Source organism: Notolepis coatsorum (assembly GCF_963971535.1).
Source record: "Notolepis coatsorum genome assembly, chromosome: 2".
NCBI lineage: Eukaryota > Metazoa > Chordata > Actinopteri > Aulopiformes > Paralepididae > Notolepis > Notolepis coatsorum.
Genome location: NC_140166.1, coordinates 147,498,158 through 147,520,062, shown reverse-complemented (window position 1 = coordinate 147,520,062; position 21,905 = coordinate 147,498,158). Strand labels below are relative to the sequence as shown.

The window sequence follows — 21,905 nt, the reverse complement described above, 5'->3', positions numbered from 1 at the left end:
ATACTTATTTTATACTATATTTTTATTTTATCTAGCACACTCTCAGGAGCAAAACAGAAAGACGCATTTCATGCAAAAGTATTCTGTATTTCTGTATGACAACTAATAAAGAAACTTGAAATTTGAACTTGAGCACCTTGGGTGTTTATGACATCATCTGCCCCCCGCCCCCCCCCCCAGCACCCAGGGTGTTTATCCGCAGAGCTAATGATGCTAATGATGGAGCATCGCCGTCGGTTGTGTGATAGTTAAGGGCTAACCTTCTGTATTGTCACAGTGAAAGGGTTAACCGGCTGTCGTGTGGCAGTGAAAGGGTTAATCGCTTAAGACTAGCACAGCCATGGAGAAAATGCCACTAATTCCCGTCAGGAACGGGTTATAATGAGAAATATGAGAAAAATAAACAGTGTAAACTATATAATTACCTCTGAATATAAAAATATGAGGTTTACCACAATGAAATGTAGGTTTGAGTGACATAAAAAAAAAAAAAAAAAAAAAATATTATAATTATTATTTTTTTGGATGGAATAGCCACATCGACGGACAAAGAGCCACATGTGGCTTGCGAGCCACGGGTTGGCCACCCCTGCGCTAGACGCTGGCAAAGTGCTGTGACTTTCGTCTGTTCCAATGGCCCATATGTGGAATAATGTTCTAATTACATTTTTCTGAAGTTATTTTGAAATTTCAGAAACCGTGCAAGATAAAACGGGTACTTTTAGGAAAAGTCATAGAGTGACAGAGCTGGAGCTCGACCGAGTGACGAGGATACATTTATTGAAAATGCCTAGGGGTCATGTGACCCCTTGTCGGCTCTGCTAGTGTTAACTCATTGAGCGCCAAAAACGAGATATCACGTTTCTCACAGCCAACGCTTGAGCGCCAATAACGAGATATCTCGTTTTTCGTTCCTTTTTCCTTTTTTTGATTATTATTATTCTAAACACTCACGCGGGACTTTGTAAGTGTGCCTGGGACCTCTGGCTAGATTGTAATTGCAATGGCGATCAAATCCCGACAGGTGGCAGTATCACCTACCTTTTGAACTGCATGGGCCAGTTTTGTGTGGGGCCGCACCACAGCACCCAAAGCACCAGGGAGCGAGCAGCAGTGAGCAGACTACAGCCAACTAACGTTCGACAATGGTGATCACCTAGAGCGAACTATTGGATATTATGAAGAAGAAGACAAAACTCTCTTTTCTTTCTTATTTTTATAAATGATTTTATATTTGATATTAATGTATCCCAGATATGTATTTTTATGTTTAACTGCACTTTTAATTTAGATTTATTTCCTATTGTTTTCCATAATTTTTTCATATCAAACTCCAGTATTCATTCATATCCAACAAGGATTTAGAGGTCCTACTATTTAGAATTCAAAACACTCCGTAATAAAAATGTGCTCATCTATTTCATCACTCAAATCCAAGCTTAAATATACATTGTTAAATGAATAGCTTCAATCTCATAAAACCATTAATGTCACTTTGTTTTACAGGTTCATGTTAATTTGTTTAGACTAATTATTAATGTTGTTGTTTTTGTATTATTATTACTTTGATTATTATTGTTATCATTATCTTATTATTATCTTAATATTATGAAAATTGTTTTATAAACTTATTTCACTTTACTTTAGTTTTTGTGTTTTTTCTTTTTAATCCAATGATTTAATGAGTTGAGGCCCCTCTACTCAGCACCTTTATACACTTTCTGTCATGGTCTATGTTTTTATTGTTTTGCTGAAATGGTGCGAAATAAAGAAATAAAGAAATAAAACGGATGATATGGATGATGATTATAAGGTGCGTTTTCACCAGACTATGTTGGACTCAGCACTTCTGGTAAATCATAAAAATACTATAGTCAAACCGGCCGATGAGGAAACCTATTTGGCTCTGTGGTATAGTCTGGCCCGAGCACACAATAGTAGCCTGCAATGCAATGTCGAGCGAACTATTGGAGATGATGAAGAAGAAGACAATGGATGAGGGCCACCTAACGTTATATGTATTGATCCTTTTCTGATCCAAGACACTTGGCAGTAGACAATATTTTCTGATGTATGGGCTGATAAAAGGACATAGCCACAATCACCACAATGTTGGTGATTCGTGTCTTGGCGATATATGCAAATGTGCGCATATTTAATGAGGAAGTGCCTCATTTGCATATAAACATACAATTCAGAAAACTTGCAATATATTTGTCTTAGTTTAGTTTTGTACATAACAAACTGGGAAAGTTTCATAGTGATATCTATTCAAATAATGTGTTTGCCTATTAGGGGGTGCTGTCTCGCCCTTAAAGGCCAATTTGCAGGTTAAACCCTACTCTGCAATTATGGGTAGTTTACAACATTGGTATCTAATTTCATTATAATTTTTTTTCCATTTTACGCCGGAAATGCCACTCAGAAAGGGTTAAAAAGGGGCGCCCCAGCGGCGAACCACATAGCTCGCTCAGCCGCGACACGGCCGACCCGGGTTCGACTCCCAAACCCGTCGTTATTTGCCGAATGTCTTCCCCCCATTCTGTCTCCCATTCCTCCTCTGTCTCTCTCTACTGGACTGCCCAGTAGAATAAATAAAGCGATAAAACGCCAAAAAAATATATTTTTAAAAGAAAGGGTTAAAAAGGTCCACGCACGAATAACATGCACGAGCAAATCAAAAAGCGTATCAGACGCTAGCAGGGCCGTGACGTCACTCCAGGTAACTTTCCCTACTTCTGATCCACTACAAGGAGTTTTGACGAGTGCAGAAAGCTATTTCCTTGATCCAAATGGACGCCTTACAAGACGCAAATGGGTTTAATCGTCGGAGACTTTGATGGACCAGCTACAACTGGTTGAAACAAGGTAGTTATAAGGTTTTTAATGTCGTAAAAAAAGAACTACATGTACCACTAGGCAGCCTGTTGTTCAGTACAGCAGCGCTACTGGTCTGTGGGCTGTCGCCTTATCCCCGGGTCATAGTATCAAGCTGGCTATATGGCTCTGGCTAACGTTACCCCGCTAACGTTAGCATTATGTCTACTGTCGTGCATGTAAAAGAGTTTTGGGAACGAGTAAAATGTGCAGGTCCTCTTCTCAGACCTGTGGGGCAAAGCACTGCACACGCATCATGCAAGCAACGTTAGCTACACGTTGCGGCATGTTGATACGATAGTAGCCCCCTCGGATAGCACTCGGTGCATCACAGTCACGAAAGGGGCTACCACGATAGCTATTAGCTAACTAACCTTAGTTACTAACGTTAACGTTACAAGCTCAAACACCTTATAACTACTACTATTGTCGTGTCCATAAGTTCCCTGGCAGAATACTTGTGAGGACAAAGGTATACAAAGAGGAGAGAACCATTTTAAATCGGGTGATGTTAGGAGTTTCGAGAATTCTGGCTACCAAGCTAGCTAACTTAGCTACTAACGTTATAAACACAATATGTACAATGACACAATGATTTACATTATTACAAATATGGTAACGTGGTTGTGGCTTTTACAAATAGTGGTTAGCTTTAGAGATGAATGGCTATGATCACAGAGCAATAGTGTTAGGTGAAACAGATACTAGCTCCTCGGCTAGTAGTAACAAGAAGGCTCTGCTTCCTGCCACTACCTGCTGTGACTCTCAGAGCCCCTCGCTGCCCTGCACCTTGTGTGACGTCATCATTAAGATGACACACGCACGTTATGAACCATGGATTAAAATATGCATGTGAGTGGAGGTTGTGGTTTGGTCGACAAAATGTTTGATAAAAACGCTAAAACTGGGTCAATTTCCCTCTTCATGAAAGTCAGCGTTGGCCTAGTCACATTGTTTATTGAAAAAAAAATACAACCTGCAAGTTGGCCTTTAAGCCCTAGCCATTATTTCAGAAAATTCGCCCAAAAGTACATACTCAAGTAAATGGAATATTGCTCCACTTCTACAAGGTCCATTTGCATGTTCTTGGTATCTAGGGACATCTACGGACCTCAGGGAATGTATTCCCAGTGTCAGAAATATTGTGTCTGTTACTAGGCTTGAGTAAATTGTAATGAACGAAAGGAGAATATCCCCTTTTTTTTCATCTTTGACGGTGAATAACAACATTGACCAGACGTGAACAATTCATTCAGAACCTTCTTGAGATCAACTGTACTAAAGATCTAAGCAAATTCAATAAAGGTCAGATGACTTACAGGGGTTTTTGTAGATACAGTACTGAATTTTGCCCTCTGGACACATGCAATTTGAAATTTGAAATATGAATATAGAATATCAGGCTGATGATGTATATTCACAGGAGGCCTAGAGCATGGTCACATGTTTGGTCACATGACCAGGTAGAGGAGTCTCATGGTCACATGACCAGGTAGAGGAGCCTCATGGTCACATGACCAGGTAGAGGAGCCTCATGGTCACATGACCAGGTAGAGGAGCCTCATGGTCACATGGCCAGGTAGAGGAGCCTCATGGTCACATGACCAGGTAGAGGAGGCTTCATGGTCACATGTTTGTGTTTGGTCACATGACCAGGTAGAGGAGCCTCATGGTCACATGGCCAGGTAGAGGAGCCTCATGGTCACATGACCAGGTAGAGGAGGCTTCATGGTCACATGTTTGTGTTTGGTCACATGACCAGGTAGAGGAGCCTCATGGTCACATGACCAGGTAGAGGAGCCTCATGGTCACATGGCCAGGTAGAGGAGCCTCATGGTCACATGACCAGGTAGAGGAGGCTTCATGGTCACATGTTTGTGTTTGGTCACATGACCAGGTAGAGGAGCCTCATGGTCACATGACCAGGTAGAGGAGCCTCATGGTCACATGACCAGGTAGAGGAGCCTCATGGTCACATGACCAGGTAGAGGAGGCCTCATGGTCACATGTTTGTGTTTGGTCACATGACCAGGTAGAGGAGGCCTCATGGTCACATGACCAGGTAGAGGAGCCTCATGGTCACATGACCAGGTAGAGGAGCCTCATGGTCACATGACCAGGTAGAGGAGGCCTCATGGTCACATGACCAGGTAGAGGAGGCCTCATGGTCACATGACCAGGTAGAGGAGGCCTCATGAAGGTGCAGGTTACAGCGTAACCACTTCCCCTTCAGAGAGCGTAGCGCCCTGCACTGCTAATGGGAGGAGGATCCAGGCTACGACAGCTGAAAGGGGCATAATCGTATTTCAGATGAATGCTAATGTCTAGTCAGATGAGGTTTGTTTGTTTGTTTGCGACGGCGTTTGAATAACTTTGCATGTTGTGGATGTTTCACTGTGAAGCAGAGGAGGAGGAGGAGAAACAGAACATGGAAATGCCTCGGACGCAGGAAAAACAACCGTGCGGACTCATGAGATGTATGTATTCATGAAACACGTGTGTGCGTGCCCCTCGACTCGTGAGATGTATGTATTCATGAAACACATGTGTGTGTGCCCCTCGACTCATGAGATGTATGTATTCATGAAACACATGTGTGCGTGCCCCTCGACTCATTAATTCTGGATTCACGCTGGCTTCAGCCCAAACTGGCAGTGATCAGTCGGAGATACGCCGCAGTAGACGGGCGCATGTGAAATTCCTGGAGATCCGTCCGGTCCTCCGCTTGCGAAGCGCGTAATCGTATTACTTTGAGATCAAATAAATCCCCTCTGAAGGGAGGAATTTTTGCTGAGATTTCCGAGGCCACTTAAAACCGAGGAAATTGCCACAGACTGTAAAGCTGGTTTCCCTAATTCACTCCCCCCCACACACCCCCCCCCCCCCCGCCCCCAACCCCTGAAACTCAGCCTAGCGTTTTATCAGCACTCTGCAGTCGAGCGGTGAGATCTTGTGTGAAGATAGTGCTGAAGTCAGCTGCCTGTGAGCAGCAGGACCGCACCCCCCCCCCCCCCCCCCCCCCCACACACACGTCTCAGCAGAACTCCCCCTCCCCCCCTACAGCAGAACCAGCAGTCAAGGCACCTGAGGGCTGGAGAACCAGACTTAACACGCTCCACGTGTCACACTCCGCCCCCCGCGTGGGTTAGAACACTGGCTCTTGTAACGGGTCACACAACGTGCCTACTATTTTATTTTTGTGTTATTAATTAGTTGCAGAGCCGTGTCTTGGTCACTAGGTGGCGCTCCTTGTTTTGTACTTGATTCAGCGATTGAACTACCTGCCATAGAGCTGTTTAGTGGGGCGTGATGCCAGGCTTGGCCTCTGAAGAGACTCATAGACCTATATTTATTTATATTTATATGTATTTATATTTATCTGTTTGGGGGGGGGGGGGGCAGGGGGTTTTTAGGGGGAGATAGCAGGTCAACAGTAGATGCAGCATAGGCTACGTTCAGTCCTCGAGTCAAAGTCCTGGACTGATTTTCAGGACTCGTGATGCAACTTGGGACTTGAGCACTGAGGACTCAGACTTGGACTTGGACTCGAGCATTGACTGCATTCGGACTCGGAAGGTGCAGACGAGGACTAGGACTTGTTCATTTATATTAGAGCTGGGCCGTTAACGGTGTTAACGTGCTGCATTAACGCTATACTAGTATCGCGCGATAATATAATTAACGCATTAATAAAAAAAAAAAAAAAAAAAAAAAAAAAATGATTTTTTTTTTACCTTTATTTACCCAGGGTAGGTTCGCTGAGCACAGATGCTCTTTTTCAGGAACGCCCTGCTTCACATTCACACAGTTCCATTCACACCTGGGAGCTGCCCGGTACAACCACAGTTGACACCATTGCCCACTGAGCAACTCCACTGGAGCAGTTGATTCAAGCCATGTCACATACATGTAGTTCAAGTTTGAAATGATTCTTTCTGTTTTGCTCCTGAGAGTGTGCTAGATACTGTACTGTACTGGTAATATTATTTATTTGTGTTAACTTCTTTTTTTTTTTTTTTTTTTTTTTTTTTTTATTGATATTTTTTGCACAAATCTCTCCAATATTCAAAACATCTCTTTCCACATCATCATATGCAATTTCCAGGATTTGCCTTTTTCTTTTTTGTAAGAACATACAAAACATGTAAAGGACTCATACAAATACATTAACAACTGACATGGAAAATAAAAAAAGACTTACGAAAAAAGAAACATACTATACTATACATTATGCGTATACATCCCTGATATATATACTTTGCATGTAGACCGAACTACCTTCGAGCAGGTATGTGCTGCATCCTCTATCGGGATGCCACCCTTCTCCATATTGCATGTGAGAGAAAGCGCCCCAGACACATGCAGTTGTGCATGATAACATGCATGCACGCATGTCTCCAACACATGTATGTGGGTATGTGTATCACGTAAGCATGTGTACATGCCTCATATGTGTGTGTGTGCATCTTCCTGGTATGTGACTGTACTCCTATCTCTTGTGTGTGTCTCGTATCCATGTGTGCCTCTGCCCCCTATGTGAGTGTATATCTCAGACGTGTATATATATGTGCGTCTCAGCTACGTATGTGTGTGTCTCCTATTTGTGTCAGTGAAAGCCTATACTTCAACTATGTGTATATGTAGGTGTGTGTATGCCTATTTCCTATAAGTGAGTATGTTCATGTATGTGTGCCCCTGACGTGTATAACTTATCCTTGTGTATATGAGTGTGTGTAAACCTATTATGTACACGTATGAATATGTGTATCCTAGATACTTGTATGCGGCTATACCTGCGCACATGTGAGTGTGATAGAGACAGTGACCGTTCCATAGATACACCATCCGGACATAAAATACATGTACATACATACACAATACATTATAAAGCACAAGTACCATCAGATCAGATCCCTTTTTTCATATTCATCCTTGATAACATTGTAATCCCACCTTAATCATTTGTCCTCAGACCGTTCAGTCAGGTGTAGAAAACTGTCCCATACCTCAGCGAAAATATCCTCTCTCCCTGCGACTCTATACGTCACCCTTTCATATGATGCTGTCCGGAACATTAGTTCCATCCATTCTTTAAAAGTAATATCAACAGGTGATTTCCAATGTCGTAATGCAATTCTACATCCTGATATCATGGCCATTCTATACCACATTCCCCGGTATTTAGGCAGTTTAATCCCTTTCGGCACTATACCCAAAACACATGCCATTGGGGCGTTATTTATCTTCACATTCAGAACCTTACTTAGGAATATCACAATTTGATCCCACATTTTCCGGACCTTCTCACATTCGTACAGCATGTGCAGTAAAGTGCCTGTCTCCTTCTCACATCTCCAGCAGATGTCACTGTCCCTTAATTTCAGTCTGGCCAGTTTACTAGGCGTCCAATAGCTTCTGTTCAACACTTTGTAAAAAATAAGTTGTGATTGCGCCTCCCTAGAGAATTTACCCCATTTGGACACCAGTTTCTCCCACATTTCCTCAGTAATATCCTCACGTACATCGTTCTCCCAGCTCAATCTCAGACCCGCCAATTTGGGTGCATTGTATTCTCTTATAACATCATAAAATCTTGACGCACCGCCTTTCCTACGCCATCCTTTATAGAATATTTCTTGAATTGCAGTAATCGGGCCACACTTTGGTCCTCCTATTGATGACGATATACAATGTCTAATCTGTAGGAATTTATAAAAGTTTTTATTATCTATATCAAAATCCTCTTTAATATCCTCAAAAGGTAAAACCCCATCTTCCCCGGCTATATCACCTAGTACATGTATCCCCCTTTTAATCCAATCGTCCCATATGACTGATTTCTTACCAATCTTTAGTTTCTTATTATACCATATAGAGGCTCTCGTAGTTAAATATGGGCTATCACCAGTCATTCTGTGCGATTGATTCCAAGTTTCCCTGATAAATGCCATTAAAGGGTTTTTAAAAGGTATAGGTCTGTCTGATTGTGTCAGGAAGGATTCCAGAGATGAGGGATATATCATTTCCTCCTCCATCCTGACCCAAGCAGGTGCCTCCTCAGACGAGTGATTCAATTTGGAGAGCTGGGAGAGCGAGAATGCATAGTGATACCAATCTAGTTTAGGCAAGGATAAGCCGCCATTTTCCTTTGCTGCATACATTTTGGCCCGTCCAAATAGCGGCCTTTTGCCCCCCCACAGATATACATTAATGACTTTGTCATACTGTTTGAGTAACTGGGTCGGGAGAGTCAGCGGCAGCATATATAGGATATAATTTAATTTGGGAGCCAATATCATTTTTACTAAGTTTATCTTCCCCAGGAGGGACATATTCATCTTGGCCCAATTCTGGGTCAGAGCACTAATGTGTTCGATTATAGGGGCAATATTGGCTTGCATCAACTCTTTCAGACCTGGGATCAGCTTTATTCCTAGGTATATCAACCCTGACGGCATCCATCTGTATTGCCACCCCCTTCTGATATCAGGGGGACAACCCTTAGAGAGAGGCATTGCTTCTGACTTGCTCCAGTTGATTGTGTACCCAGATATTTCGGAGAAGGACTCGATAATAGTTCCAATGACCCCAGCTGCTGTTCGGGGATTGCTGGATACCAATAAGATATCGTCCGCATATAAAAATAATTTATGTTCTACCTGCCCCGCTATTACCCCTTTGATGTCCTGATTAGTCCTTAGTGCGATAGCAAGTGGTTCGAGGAAGAGCGCAAACATTTGGGGAGAAAGCGGAGAACCTTGCCTCGTCCCCCGCCCTAGGTTAAAGGGCGAGGATACGATCCCGTTGGTCAATACTGATGCCATCGGATTTGTGTATAACAGTTTTACCCACCCAGTAAACGATGGTCCGAACCCAAAGCGCTCTAGCGTGTGAAATAAGAATGCAAATTCCACCTTATCAAAGGCCTTTTCGGCATCCAATGAGAAGGCCACTGTAGGTTCTGTATCATTCCTGACCTTCCACATTATGTGTAGGAGTCTGCGGATATTATCAGCTGAGTTTCTCCCCTTCACAAAGCCCACTTGATCTGAATGCACCAAAGTTGGTAGTACATCTTCTATTTAGGGATGTCCAATATTATCGGCCGACGGATATTATCGGCCGATATCGGCAGTAAAATGTGATATCGGAAAATATCGGTATCGGTTTAAAAAAAATAAAAAACAATAACAATATTTTTTATATATATATCCAGTGAAATTATTAGTTACCTGAAATTATTCCGTTTTTTGGGATGGGAAACCCTGCATATATCGGTATCGGTTGATATCGGTTGATATCGGTATCGGAAATTAAGAGTTGGACAATATCGGAATATCGGTATCGGTAAAAAAGCCAATATCGAGCATCCCTACTTCTATTCTATTCGCAAGTATCTTTGCCAATACTTTTTCTTCCAAATTGCTCAGGGATATAGGTCTATAGCTTCCACAGCATTGAGGGTCTTTGCCCTTTTTCTGTAGTAACGTAATATATTTGTGTTAACTTCTGAATAAAACAACTTATTAAACACAAGTACATCTTATTGAACATTATTTTGATATTTCATTACCAATTATCATAGCAAAACAGCTTTTTCAAACAGTCTGTAATGCATTTTGGAAACGGGAGATGGGCTCATGGTGTAATGGGCCACCTGGCCTGAGAAACATAAGGAGGAAAGAAAAAGTAAGGACTTACTTCTTGTCATTATTTGGGTAGAACACATATTTTGAATGCCTTCGGCAGGTTTTATTTTTTTTTGATCCATTTTAATCTAGATTAATCTAGATTAAATCCAGGATTGCAGATAGATTAATCTAGATTAAAAAAAATAATCTATGCCCACCTCTAATTTATATATATATTTGTTTTAGTGCTGTCAAAATTAACGCGTGAACTTTGGAGATTAATTAAAATTATGTAACGCGTTACAAACACTTTAATGCCGTTAACGCAGTTTGGTTTACTTCCGGTCGCGTGTGCAGCCAAACTAGATAGAGCGAGCCGCCTGGTTAAAGGACAGTCACTCGCGCGGACAAAAGCGGAAAACTTTTAGGTGAAAAGTTTCAGTTTAAAAAGTTGCCCGACGGCTCGTTGGATAAATGTAAAGCAATTTGCGCAATTTGCAAAGCTGAATTTAACTACCATAGGAGTAGTAAGTTTTTGGCGTATCATCTAAAAGCAAAACATGCTGAAGTTCCCTCCACGGGACATCGCCAATCTACGCTGATGGAGTGTGGTGCTCCGCTCGTGGGCTAACTAAACATGCCAGTGAGAAGGTAACCGACTCCTTGGTTATGTGGATGGCAAGAAACTGCCGGCCAATTAACGTAGTTGAAGACGACAGACTGAGAGAGGTTATTCGAGCGGCATCGGGAGATACTTCTTAATCCACCCTCGAGAGGAACCATAGTGTCGCAAGATCGTTGGGCACTTCAAACATAGTCCATCAAATTCCCAGGAATTAAAGGCGCAGCAAGTTGCACACGGACATAAGCAAGAATCACTCGCCCATCACAGGAGCTTGCCAAACTGCAAAAGCTGGAGGAACTACTTGAACCATGCAGGTAAATTGTTTCTTTCTTGTTTCTCCCTCCTCTCTCGTGTGTGTGTGTTCTCTCTCTCCATGTCTGTGTCCACCTGTGTTCACACACACACACACATACTGTATAGATACATACAGTGGCGGACTGGGACACAAATTCAGCCCGGGACATTCAGACGCACCAGCCCACACACCGGCCCACGCACCGGCCCACGCACCGGCCCCGAAACCGGCCCACACAACGGGCGTTATGAAACACTTGTCCAGTATTAAACAACCCAAGGCTGTGGCTAAGGAGTCAACATCAGGGAGACCAAATCTACACACCGCCCCTAGATGTGCACTCATGCACAGTGCACACACACACACACACACACAGACACACACATACATATACCGTTACTTCCCGTCATTGGCATATGTTTTTTTTTTACTAACATCTTAGTGCCTCATTAGCCTAGGGATTAAGGATACATGAAGTATTAACTACACCATAATAATATTGAGGTTTTGATCCATAGAAAGTAGGGATGTCCGATATTATCGGCCTACCGATATTATCGGCCGATATCGGCATTAAAATGTGATATCGAAAAATATCGGTATCGGTTTTAAAGAAATAATATTTTATTTACATTTCTATAACCTTTATTTACCCAGGCAAGCAAGTAAGAACCAATTCTGATTTTATTTATTGTCAAAAGTATGCATAATGTTGTGTTAATTCCACAACAAGAGATATGTAATTTTAATTACCTGAAATTATTCCATTTCTTGGGGCGGGAAACCCTGCATATATCGGTATCGGTTGATATCGGTTGATATCGGTATCGGAAATTAAGAGTTGGACAATATCGGTATATCGGTATCGGTAAAAAAGCCAATATCGAGCATCCCTAATAGAAAGGTCTGTGCTACACAATTTCAGTTAGATTGGATTTATTGTCCTTTAATTTGGCACTCATGACATTAGTTGCTTGCCGTTTAATCAACATTGAAAGACCCCCCACTTCCTCCCAGACACCCATTCCAAGAGCCTGTTTTCTCTCTCTCTCTCTCTCTCTCTCTCTCTCTCTCTCTCTCTCTCTCTCTCTCTCTCTCTCTCTCTCTCTCTCTCTCTCTCTCTATGTATGTGTCTCTCTGTGTGTGTGTGTCTCTCTCTCTCTGTCTCTCCCTCTCTCTGTGTGTCTCTCACTCTGTGTCTCTCTCTCTGGCTCTCTCTCTGTGTGTCTGTCTGTCTGTCTGTCTGTCTGGACTGGGCTCTCTCTCTCCCCTCAGGGTCAGCTGTGCTGGACTGGGCGCTCTCTCTCTCCTCAGGGTCAGCTGTGCTGGATTGGGCGCTCTCTCTTTCCTCAGAGTCAACTGCATAAGAAGAACATCAGCAATCAATAATAATGGCTTGAATTCATACAGCGTTTTTCAGCCTTTTGAAAACACCCAAAGTAGTAGTAGTAGTAGTAGTAGTAGTAGTTTATTCAGTCATCATCTCACACAATACAATATACCCCATCATTTAACAATATTTGCTTTTACAGTGACTGAAAAGGTACAGACTGAAGCATAATGCTTATATATGCCTGTCCTATATTCTTAACAAAAAATTTAAAAATTGGCGGCTACGTGGCGTAGTGGGCAAGGCGCTCGCCACAAATACTGGAGACGCTGGGCTCGCCTGTTCGAGCCCAGCCCTCCACATTGCTTTCAGTTTAGCTGGTCGTTCATACTAATACACATTGGCCGTATTAGGGGGTGGGAAACTGATGGGTGGGGATTGGGCGTTGTGGACAGCGACTCCTACAGGTCGGTTGGTGTGCCTGCGCAGTAGAATCAGGAAGTGTCGGGGGCAGCGTGAGCCTCCCACGCGTTACTCCTCGCCACTGAGAGATCGAGCTGCGCAGGTGAAAAGATGCGACTGCTGTTACCTCAAGTACCGGAGGGGACTTGTGCTATGTATGACTTAGTCCACATTGCAGCCGGCTTGTGGGAGGCAAGAAACAGCGTTCATGACAGGGGAGGGTTGAATTGGATGATACGAAATTGGGATGGGAGAAAATGTAGAAAATGGGAGAAAAAGTGGATACAAAAAAAAAATTTAAATTAAGACTCCAAAACAGTATTCTAAAAGAAAATAGCAAAAGAAAACAGTATTATTCACCCCTGTAGTTTTCAAAAATAGCTTTACAATTTTTTCTTAAAAACCAAAAGCGAATTACTCATTCTTAACTGTATATCAGCATTGTTCCACAAAGCGCTTCACAGAAACCATCAAGCATTCACACTCACACAGTCATACACTACTGGTGGTTGTGAGCAGCATCAGCAAACACAGCTGCCCTGTGGCAGACTGACGGAATCATGTCTGCTAATCAGCGCCAACCACCATCAACAACCTTCATAAATACATTCAACATTAATGGAATAGGCTAACTACCAACTTAGCTGTAGCAGTTAGCTGTTATATGCAATCACATATGTTTAACTACGGGGTAGTAGTTGACCTAGTTGTTAGCTTAAGCTAGTTAGCTGTGGTTATTTACAAACATGTAGATGAGACTAATCATATACAGTTCGAGAACATGGCTAACAGTTGGGAATTCTAAGGTACATCTTATTTAAGCATGTAAAATGGCAACTAATCAATTCAATCAATTAGATTACCAATATTATATCAACATGAAAATTTGGAAGGGAACATAATAGTATTTTATTTTAGTATTTACTATTATAATATTAGTAGCCGATTAATTTGCAGCCCGTCCTAGGTTCTGATTGGCTCTCTAGGTTAGCACTTTAGCTTCTGATGCTGTGGTGGGCACTAGTCCTAACATTGCTAACTAAACTTTTAGTCAGAGAAAAAACATCACGAGTCACAACTATTTACGTCCACGTGCTGTAAGGAATCAGGAATACGGAAAGCACATTGTCTTGTAATAGAATGACTGAAATCACTGCAAGAGCTAGTATAGGCTAGCTAGCCCTCATGAACCGGCAGACACCAACAGTAGAATATGCACTAGGCTACTGCATGTACCTGTCATGTTACTGTTGGTTCCTTCCACTTGAACTTCATCATCATTAGCAGCAGCAGCGGGTAAACATGTCTGTAATTTTAGAACATTGTTCTGCGTCTTTTACTAGCAATTTTAGTTTTTTAATTCTAGCTTTTTCAGCTCCACCCTTTCTTTTTTTGCATTCTCCATTTCTGCGCTTCTAGGCCTACTCGCGGTTGGGAGGAAACGTGAATCTCATTCACTGATGTCTCATGTCTCATTCAAGACTGGCTAACAAAAGCATGTCTTTCACTTAACACCAAGAAAACAGTGTGTATGATGTTCACAAAGTCACCAGTAGAGGTCACTCACTCTAATGTGTTTCTGGGAGAGGCGGAGCTGGACATTGTACATTAATTCAAGTATCTTGGGGTCACATTGGACTCTACATTGACCTTCAAAAAGTCATGTGAAGAAAGTGACAAACAGTCAAGTTTAACATCGAAAACTTCAGGCAGATCAGGCCCTGCCTGCCAGTTAATGCTGCAAGGATGTTTCTGCATTCAATGATTTTATCACACATCGAGTAGGCCTACTGTTTTATCAACTGGTCTCTTTTATATGTCACTACTCTTACACCAATATAATTACTCTACAAAAAAGCCATAAAAGTATTTGATAGGAAACCAATTTCATTTCATCACTGTAATGTTTTAGAAAAACATAACATGCTAAGTTTCGAGAATTTCCAAGTTTTCAAATATACTTGCTTCATGTACAAGGTTCTGCATGGACTTGCCCCTCCCCCATTGAATGAGTTCATCCAACAGAAAGCAGACACTGGCATTACCACCAGGGCCATCAGTAGAGGGGACTGTAAGGTGCCTTTTCGGTATACTACCATTGCAAAAACTGTGTTCTCTGTTAAAAGTGGTAACTACTGGAATAGCCTGCCAGTTGTGATTAGAGAGTGCCCTACATACTCCATGTTCAAGACCCATCTTAAACTGCATCTTAAGGCAAACCAGAACTGTGATCATTTTTAATCTGATTTAGTTTATGCAACTTGTTTATTGTTTTATTGCCGGCCCACACACTGGCCCACACACCGGCCCACATAATGGCCCACACACCGGCCCACATATGGCCCACACACTGGCCCACACACTACACCGGCCCACACACTACACCGGCCCACACACCGGCCCACATTAGTGGCCCACACACTGGCCCACACACTGGCCCACACACCAGCCCACACACCGGCCCACACACTGGCCCACACACCGGCCCACACACCGGCCCACATACTGGCCCACACACCGGCCCACACACTGGCCCACATTAGTGGCCCACACACCGACTCACACACTGGCCCACACACCGGCCCACAGACTGGCCCACATACTGGCCCACACACCGGCCCACACACCGGCCCACATACTGGCCCACACACCGGCCCACACACTGGCCCACACACTGGCCCACATTAGTGGCCCACACACCGACTCACACACTGGCCCACACACCGGCCCACACACTGGCCCACATTAGTGGCCCACACACCGACTCACACACTGGCCCACACTCTGGCCCACACACTGGCCCACACATCGGCCCACATTAGTGGCCCACACACTGGCCCAAACACTGGCCAAAAAAAAAGTTAAAAAAAAGTTAAAAAAAAGTAAAAAAAAAAAAAATATATATATATAATTTTTTTTTTTTTTTTTTTTGGACCAGCCCACTTTGGTCCCGGCCCATCGGGATTCGTCCCGAACGTCCCGATGGCCAGTCCGCCACTGGATACATACACACACTGTATAGATACACACAGACACTGTATAGATACACACACAGTCACACACTGTATAGATACACACACACTGTATACATACACACACACATACTGTATAGATACACACACAATACTGTATAGATACATACACTCACACACACACACACACCTCACCTCTATGTCAGTCTGAAAGTTGAACAAGGCCACATCGTTCAAAAGAAGCAAGCTTCTTTGTCCCCTGATAACGTAAACAGACTGGTATGCCTCAGTAACTGGCTGAGTGTAAAGAAGGACTAAGCCAAATTGTCTCTATGGAGTGAACAATTTTCAACGTTCTGAACTCTCTTTGCAGTATCTTTGCCTGTTCTTTTTTGCATTGACTCATGCATCTTTTTGAAAATAATCTACCACATTTTTGTTGTTAATATGATTTATATTACTTGTAGTTCATACAAGACATTATCGTCCTCTAAGCCAATCTGCACTTTAACATAGGCCTGGGTTGTTTTTATTTCTTTATTTCAGTGATTCTTGCACATTTGTATTTCACAGGAGATAAACTGTATTCAAATATAAAAGAAAGCTATTAAAAAAGTATTTGAATCTAAATATACTTTCTTTGTGTTGATTCTACATTAATTCCATGATTTTACTCAAGTAAATATCTGTTACAAGCTTCGGTCTTCGGTCGATTTTTTATCTAGATTAATCTAGATTAACTACAGAAAATTGTGAGATTAACTAGTTAATTTTTTTTTATCTATTGACAGCACAAATTTTTTTGTAATAGGCCCTAATCGTTTGGCATTAGATATTGATGGCTAGTGCATTTGTTTGGCTATCGTGTCACAAAGTAAATAAACTCCCTTTGAAACGGTGACCGCTGTGTCATTTATGTTTAACGTAGACCTTTTTTTATTGGTACGTCAGCTCTTTGACTGCCAGAGTGGAGTGGACTCAACCTTGATGACTTGGACTCGGACTCGGGTGATGGGGACTCGACTCGGACTCTTCTTTGGTGACTTGGACTCGAACACTGGGGACTCAAGACTCGACTCGGACTCGAGATTTAGTGACTCGACTACAACACTGGTTCAGACTGCAAGCAAAAGTGGCCGAATCAGGTTTATTTCTTATCTCAGATCAGTGAGAGCAGCTCAAATCACATGGCATCTGATCTCAGATCAGTGAGAGCAGCACCAATCACATGGCATCTGATCTGTTCAATTCTGATTTGAGGCACATTCAAAATGTGGTCCTAAATCAGATACAGGTCAGATTTGTTTTGCAATGCGACCTCAGTCTCAACAGTCATATCAGAAATCATGCATCTATATGTATCCTCACCCTCATTATAACCATAACCCATTATCATCTGATTATGAACTAGTTGATCTCCACTGCAGCTTATGAATTAAACCTTAACCCTTTCACTGTCACACTACAGAAGGTTAACCCTTTACTATCACACTAGGGTTAACCTTCTGTAGTGTGGCAGTGAAAGGGTTAACCGGCTGTTGTGTGGCAGTGAAAGGGTTAACCTTCTGTGTATTGTCGCTAGGGCTGTCCCCGACTAAGGATTTGGATAGTCGATTATGATTGGCCGAAATTTGCTGATATTCGACTATTAGTCGACTATAAAAAAAAAGTAAAATTTGAAAAAAAAAGTAAAAAATATTCCCCCATTTGGGCTGTGGGGGTGCTTAATGTCTGAATGAGTCGACGGAAGGCTTCTTGTCCTCTGCAAAAGCATGCAATTGGTCCACTGATGGATACATCTTGATATTTGTCTAGTCTAGTGTATTCATTACTTCATTAATTAATTCAAATCCTCTTTCAGTGCCTCTGTGCCTGTTTTCGTAGGCAGTTAGCCTCTGGTATACGTGCTATTAGCGTTAGCCACGCTTCTAGGCCTCTTTTCTTTTGGAAATAATGAAAAAAAAAGAAAAAAAATACATTTAAAAAGAAAAACATATGTATATATATTTTCTTTTTTGTATTTGACTAAGAGGTTGGCAGTTGACTACGGCTCCTTTCGACCGATTAGTCGACTATTCGTTAACCGTTTTGGTAGTGCGGCGGTGAAAGGGTTAAACGGTGACCTCAGTATCCTCCATGTTTACTTTCATCTTCTGTTCTGTTTTATTGTTAATTTGCTACAAGTAATAATAATAATAATACACGTTATTTGTATAGCACCTTTCATACAGAAACTGCAGCTCAAAGTGCTTCACAACAGAACAAAAAGACAAAAGGCACAAAATGAGCACATATGAGCAGACATATAAAATCACAGTTTTTCACATTAGGATCTAACATCCCAACAGGCCACCTTGTTTATGGTTTGATTTAAGTTTTTTAGACAATTGTAAAAAAGAGTAAGATAAAATAGACAGTAAAATAGTGCAATAGGTAGTAGAATAGAATATACATGAAATGAGAACATAAAGTGTTAATAAATAGTTCTGGATTACTGGCTGTCACTGTGTGGCAGTGAAAGGGTTAAAGAACACGGGTGGGGGTCTCACCCAGACAGCGGGTCTCGGCGCCGCTCCACAGCCCAGAGAGGAGGCACTCCCTCACAGCCGAGCCCGTCAGAACCCAACCAGAGCCGCAGCTGAACAGGGCCGTCGCCCCGAACGTAGTCTGGGTCCCGATCTTCCTTCCGTCCGGCGGGTGAGGAGGTCCCCACACGAGATGACTGAGAGGGGGGGGGAGAGAGAGGGGGGGAGAGAGAGGGGGGGAGAGAGAGAGAGGGGAGAGAGAGAGAGAGGGGGGAGGGGGGAGAAAGGGGGAGGGGGGGAGAGAGGGGGGGGAGGGAGAAGGGGAGAGAGAGGGGGGAGAGAGAGAGAGAGGGGGAGTAGGGAGAGAGAGAAAGAGAGAGAGGAAGGGGGGGGGAGAGAGAGAGAGAGAGAGAGAGAGAGAGAGAGAGAGAGAGAGAGAGAGAGAGAGAGAGAGAGAGAGAGAGAGAGAGAGAGAGAGAGAGAGGAGAGAGAGAGAGAAGAGGAGGGGGGGGGGGGGGGGGAGAGGGGGTGAGTAAGAGAACAAGATAGAGCGAGTCCGAGAGAATGAGAAAGAGGTTACTGGCCTTCATCTCCACATATCTCATTGTTTCTGGTAGGGATGTTGCTGTTGGCTTTTTTACCTATGCCGATATTGTCCAACTCTTAATTTCCGATACCGATATCAACCGATACCGATATATGCAGGGTTTCCCCCCAAATAACTGAATAATTTCAGGTATTAAACATTACATATGCTCTTGTTGTGGAATTAACACAACATTATGCATACTTTTGACAATAAATCAAATAAGAATGTGTTCTTACTTGCTTGCCTGGGCAAATAAAGGTTAAATAAATGTAAAAAAAATTATAATAAAAAGATAATTCTTGTTTTGATAACGATACCGATCATTTCCGATATTACATTTAATGCCAATATCAGACATCCCTAGTTTCTGGCCTTCCTCTCAACATATCTCATTGTTACTGGCCATTGTTTCTCTATCCCTGCTACCCAGGTCTCTCCAGTTCCCATTGCTCTGAAAGGCTGGTCGCCATGGCAGCATGCAGTGGGAGCGTCCACGGGTCACACCCATTAAGCAGCGGCGCTAACCTAGGCCGAGGCAGGCTGAGCTGGGAACAAGTGTAATTATGTGGTAATGAGGCTGATGGCAGGACCATGAAGTACTAGTGTGAGGTGTGTTTAGTCTGCCTGCAGTGGGTAATGCATGTTGCTGAATGCTGTTATCAGGTGTGCTGTGCTATATACAGATGCAGCTCTCAGGACTCTGGCTCTGCTCTGTTACTGCGGTAATCATGGTAAATGGTAAATGGCTGCTTTTTTATATAGCGCTTGTATCCATAATTCGTTACTCATATTTTACCCATTCACTCACACATTCACACCACATTCACACACCGACGGCGGAGGCAACCATGCAAGGTGCCAACCTGCTCATCGGAGCAATTAGGGTTAACTGTCTTGCTCAAGGACACATCGACACGCTGCCCGGGAGGACGCGGCAATCGAACCGTGAACCTCCAGACTGCCAGACGACTGCTCTACCTCCCGAGCCACTGTCGCCCCTTCATCATCATGCACCAATAACCTGGCAGTGCTGTTAACCAGGCGTTAACGATACTGTGCCCTTGCAGTAGAGGTTCGATTTTTAAGAGCTGGATCTGTATAAATCTTTGTTTGATATTAAAGTCCATCTTATTTGATCTCCTTTTCTTGTTTTTCTTCAAATCTCTTACATCTGACGGATATTCTGAATAAAAAAAAAGGTCTTACTGTCTTTTACCATATGTACTATGCTACTATCTTTATACTACTACCTACTATGCTACTATGTCTATACAACTATCTATTGTGTACTATATGTCTATACTACTACCTACTATGTTAATATGCCTATACACTATGAACTATCCACTATGTTCTGTGGAAGCCCTCCCTGACTACCTCAGAGCACCACAGACCACTGCTTCCTTTAAAAGAGAACTAAAAACATACCTCTTCACGAAAGCCTCCCTTAGTTTTAACCTCTTTATACATGCCTTGTGTGTTTTATCCCCTGTTTATGCTTTTATGCCTTGTTTTTTAATTGCCTATGTTTTTAAAGTCTGTTTTACCCTGTAGCACTCTGAGATTTGGTTTCCAAATGTAGAGTGCACTATAAATCGAATGTATTATATTATTATTATTATTATTATTATTATTATTATTATTATTATTATTATTATTATTATTATTATTATTATTATTATTATTATTATTATTATTATTATTATTATTATTATTATGTCTATGCTACTACCTACTATGCCTATACAACTATCCACTATGTTCTATGCTACTATGTTTATATTACTACCTACTATGCTAATATGTCTAACAACTATCCACTATGAACTATGCCTATCCTATACTAGACTACCACCCATTATGATACCATGTCTCTACTACTCTGCACTCAGAGTGAAGCCGGTGAACAGCAGCCAGAGCTGCACCCGTCCTGCTGAAGTGTCTTTGGATAAAAGCCTTCATGCTAAATGACTTTAATGTCAACGTCTCCAGTCAGATTAGAAACATTAGCAACCCCAGGTGGCCACATGCCACTCACTTCTGCACCGAGGCCTCTCGTTCCGCCAGCTCCACACCCCATTGGCCAGGCACTGGATGTGGGCGGGGCCCACGCGGTAGAACCGGGGTTGCAGGTGAAGATGATCTTGGTGCCGTACTGGTAGTGGGAGCCGTTGACGATCCTCCACTTCCCGTGGTCCAGGGAGAAGGAGCTCAGGCTGGGGGCACACCGTCACTACAGGGGGGGAGAGGACCACGTCAATGCCTGTGAGTCACCACTAGGGCACTGTGGCCAACTGGGAGTGAGTTACTGACGGGCAGACTGATTGAACGAGCGAGGAGATAGACCACCGCAAAACTTCCGGATTCTGAAATCGGGGAGGAGATTGCGGGGGGGTCAAATTAATGAATGGGGATGAGAGCCTTGACATTAAGTGATTGCAGATACGGCTGTGGGGGTGCTAGAGACATGATCGAATAGACTTGTATGCGCCTGAGTCTCCTGAACACGGCGCGAGACATTCCTAATCGATCAGAACTAAATTGGCAGCGAAAAAGACCGTTTTTTTAAGCATCGATTCCCCATGCACATGCGCACATT

The 21,905-nt window shown here is 42.8% G+C and overlaps 1 protein-coding gene across 1 annotated transcript in view; it reads right to left on the bottom strand.

The window, feature by feature from the left end:
* Positions 1 to 21,905, bottom strand: part of LOC311223559 (CUB and sushi domain-containing protein 3-like) — a gene marked incomplete at both ends in the record, with an annotated part of 752,195 nt that overhangs the window by 141,611 nt on the left and 588,679 nt on the right. The window contains 4 exon segments of the mRNA XM_084308339.1: positions 18,742 to 18,897; positions 18,900 to 18,914; positions 21,345 to 21,425; positions 21,428 to 21,533. Of these exon segments, the coding sequence (XP_084164465.1) occupies positions 18,742 to 18,897; positions 18,900 to 18,914; positions 21,345 to 21,425; positions 21,428 to 21,533 (358 nt within the window).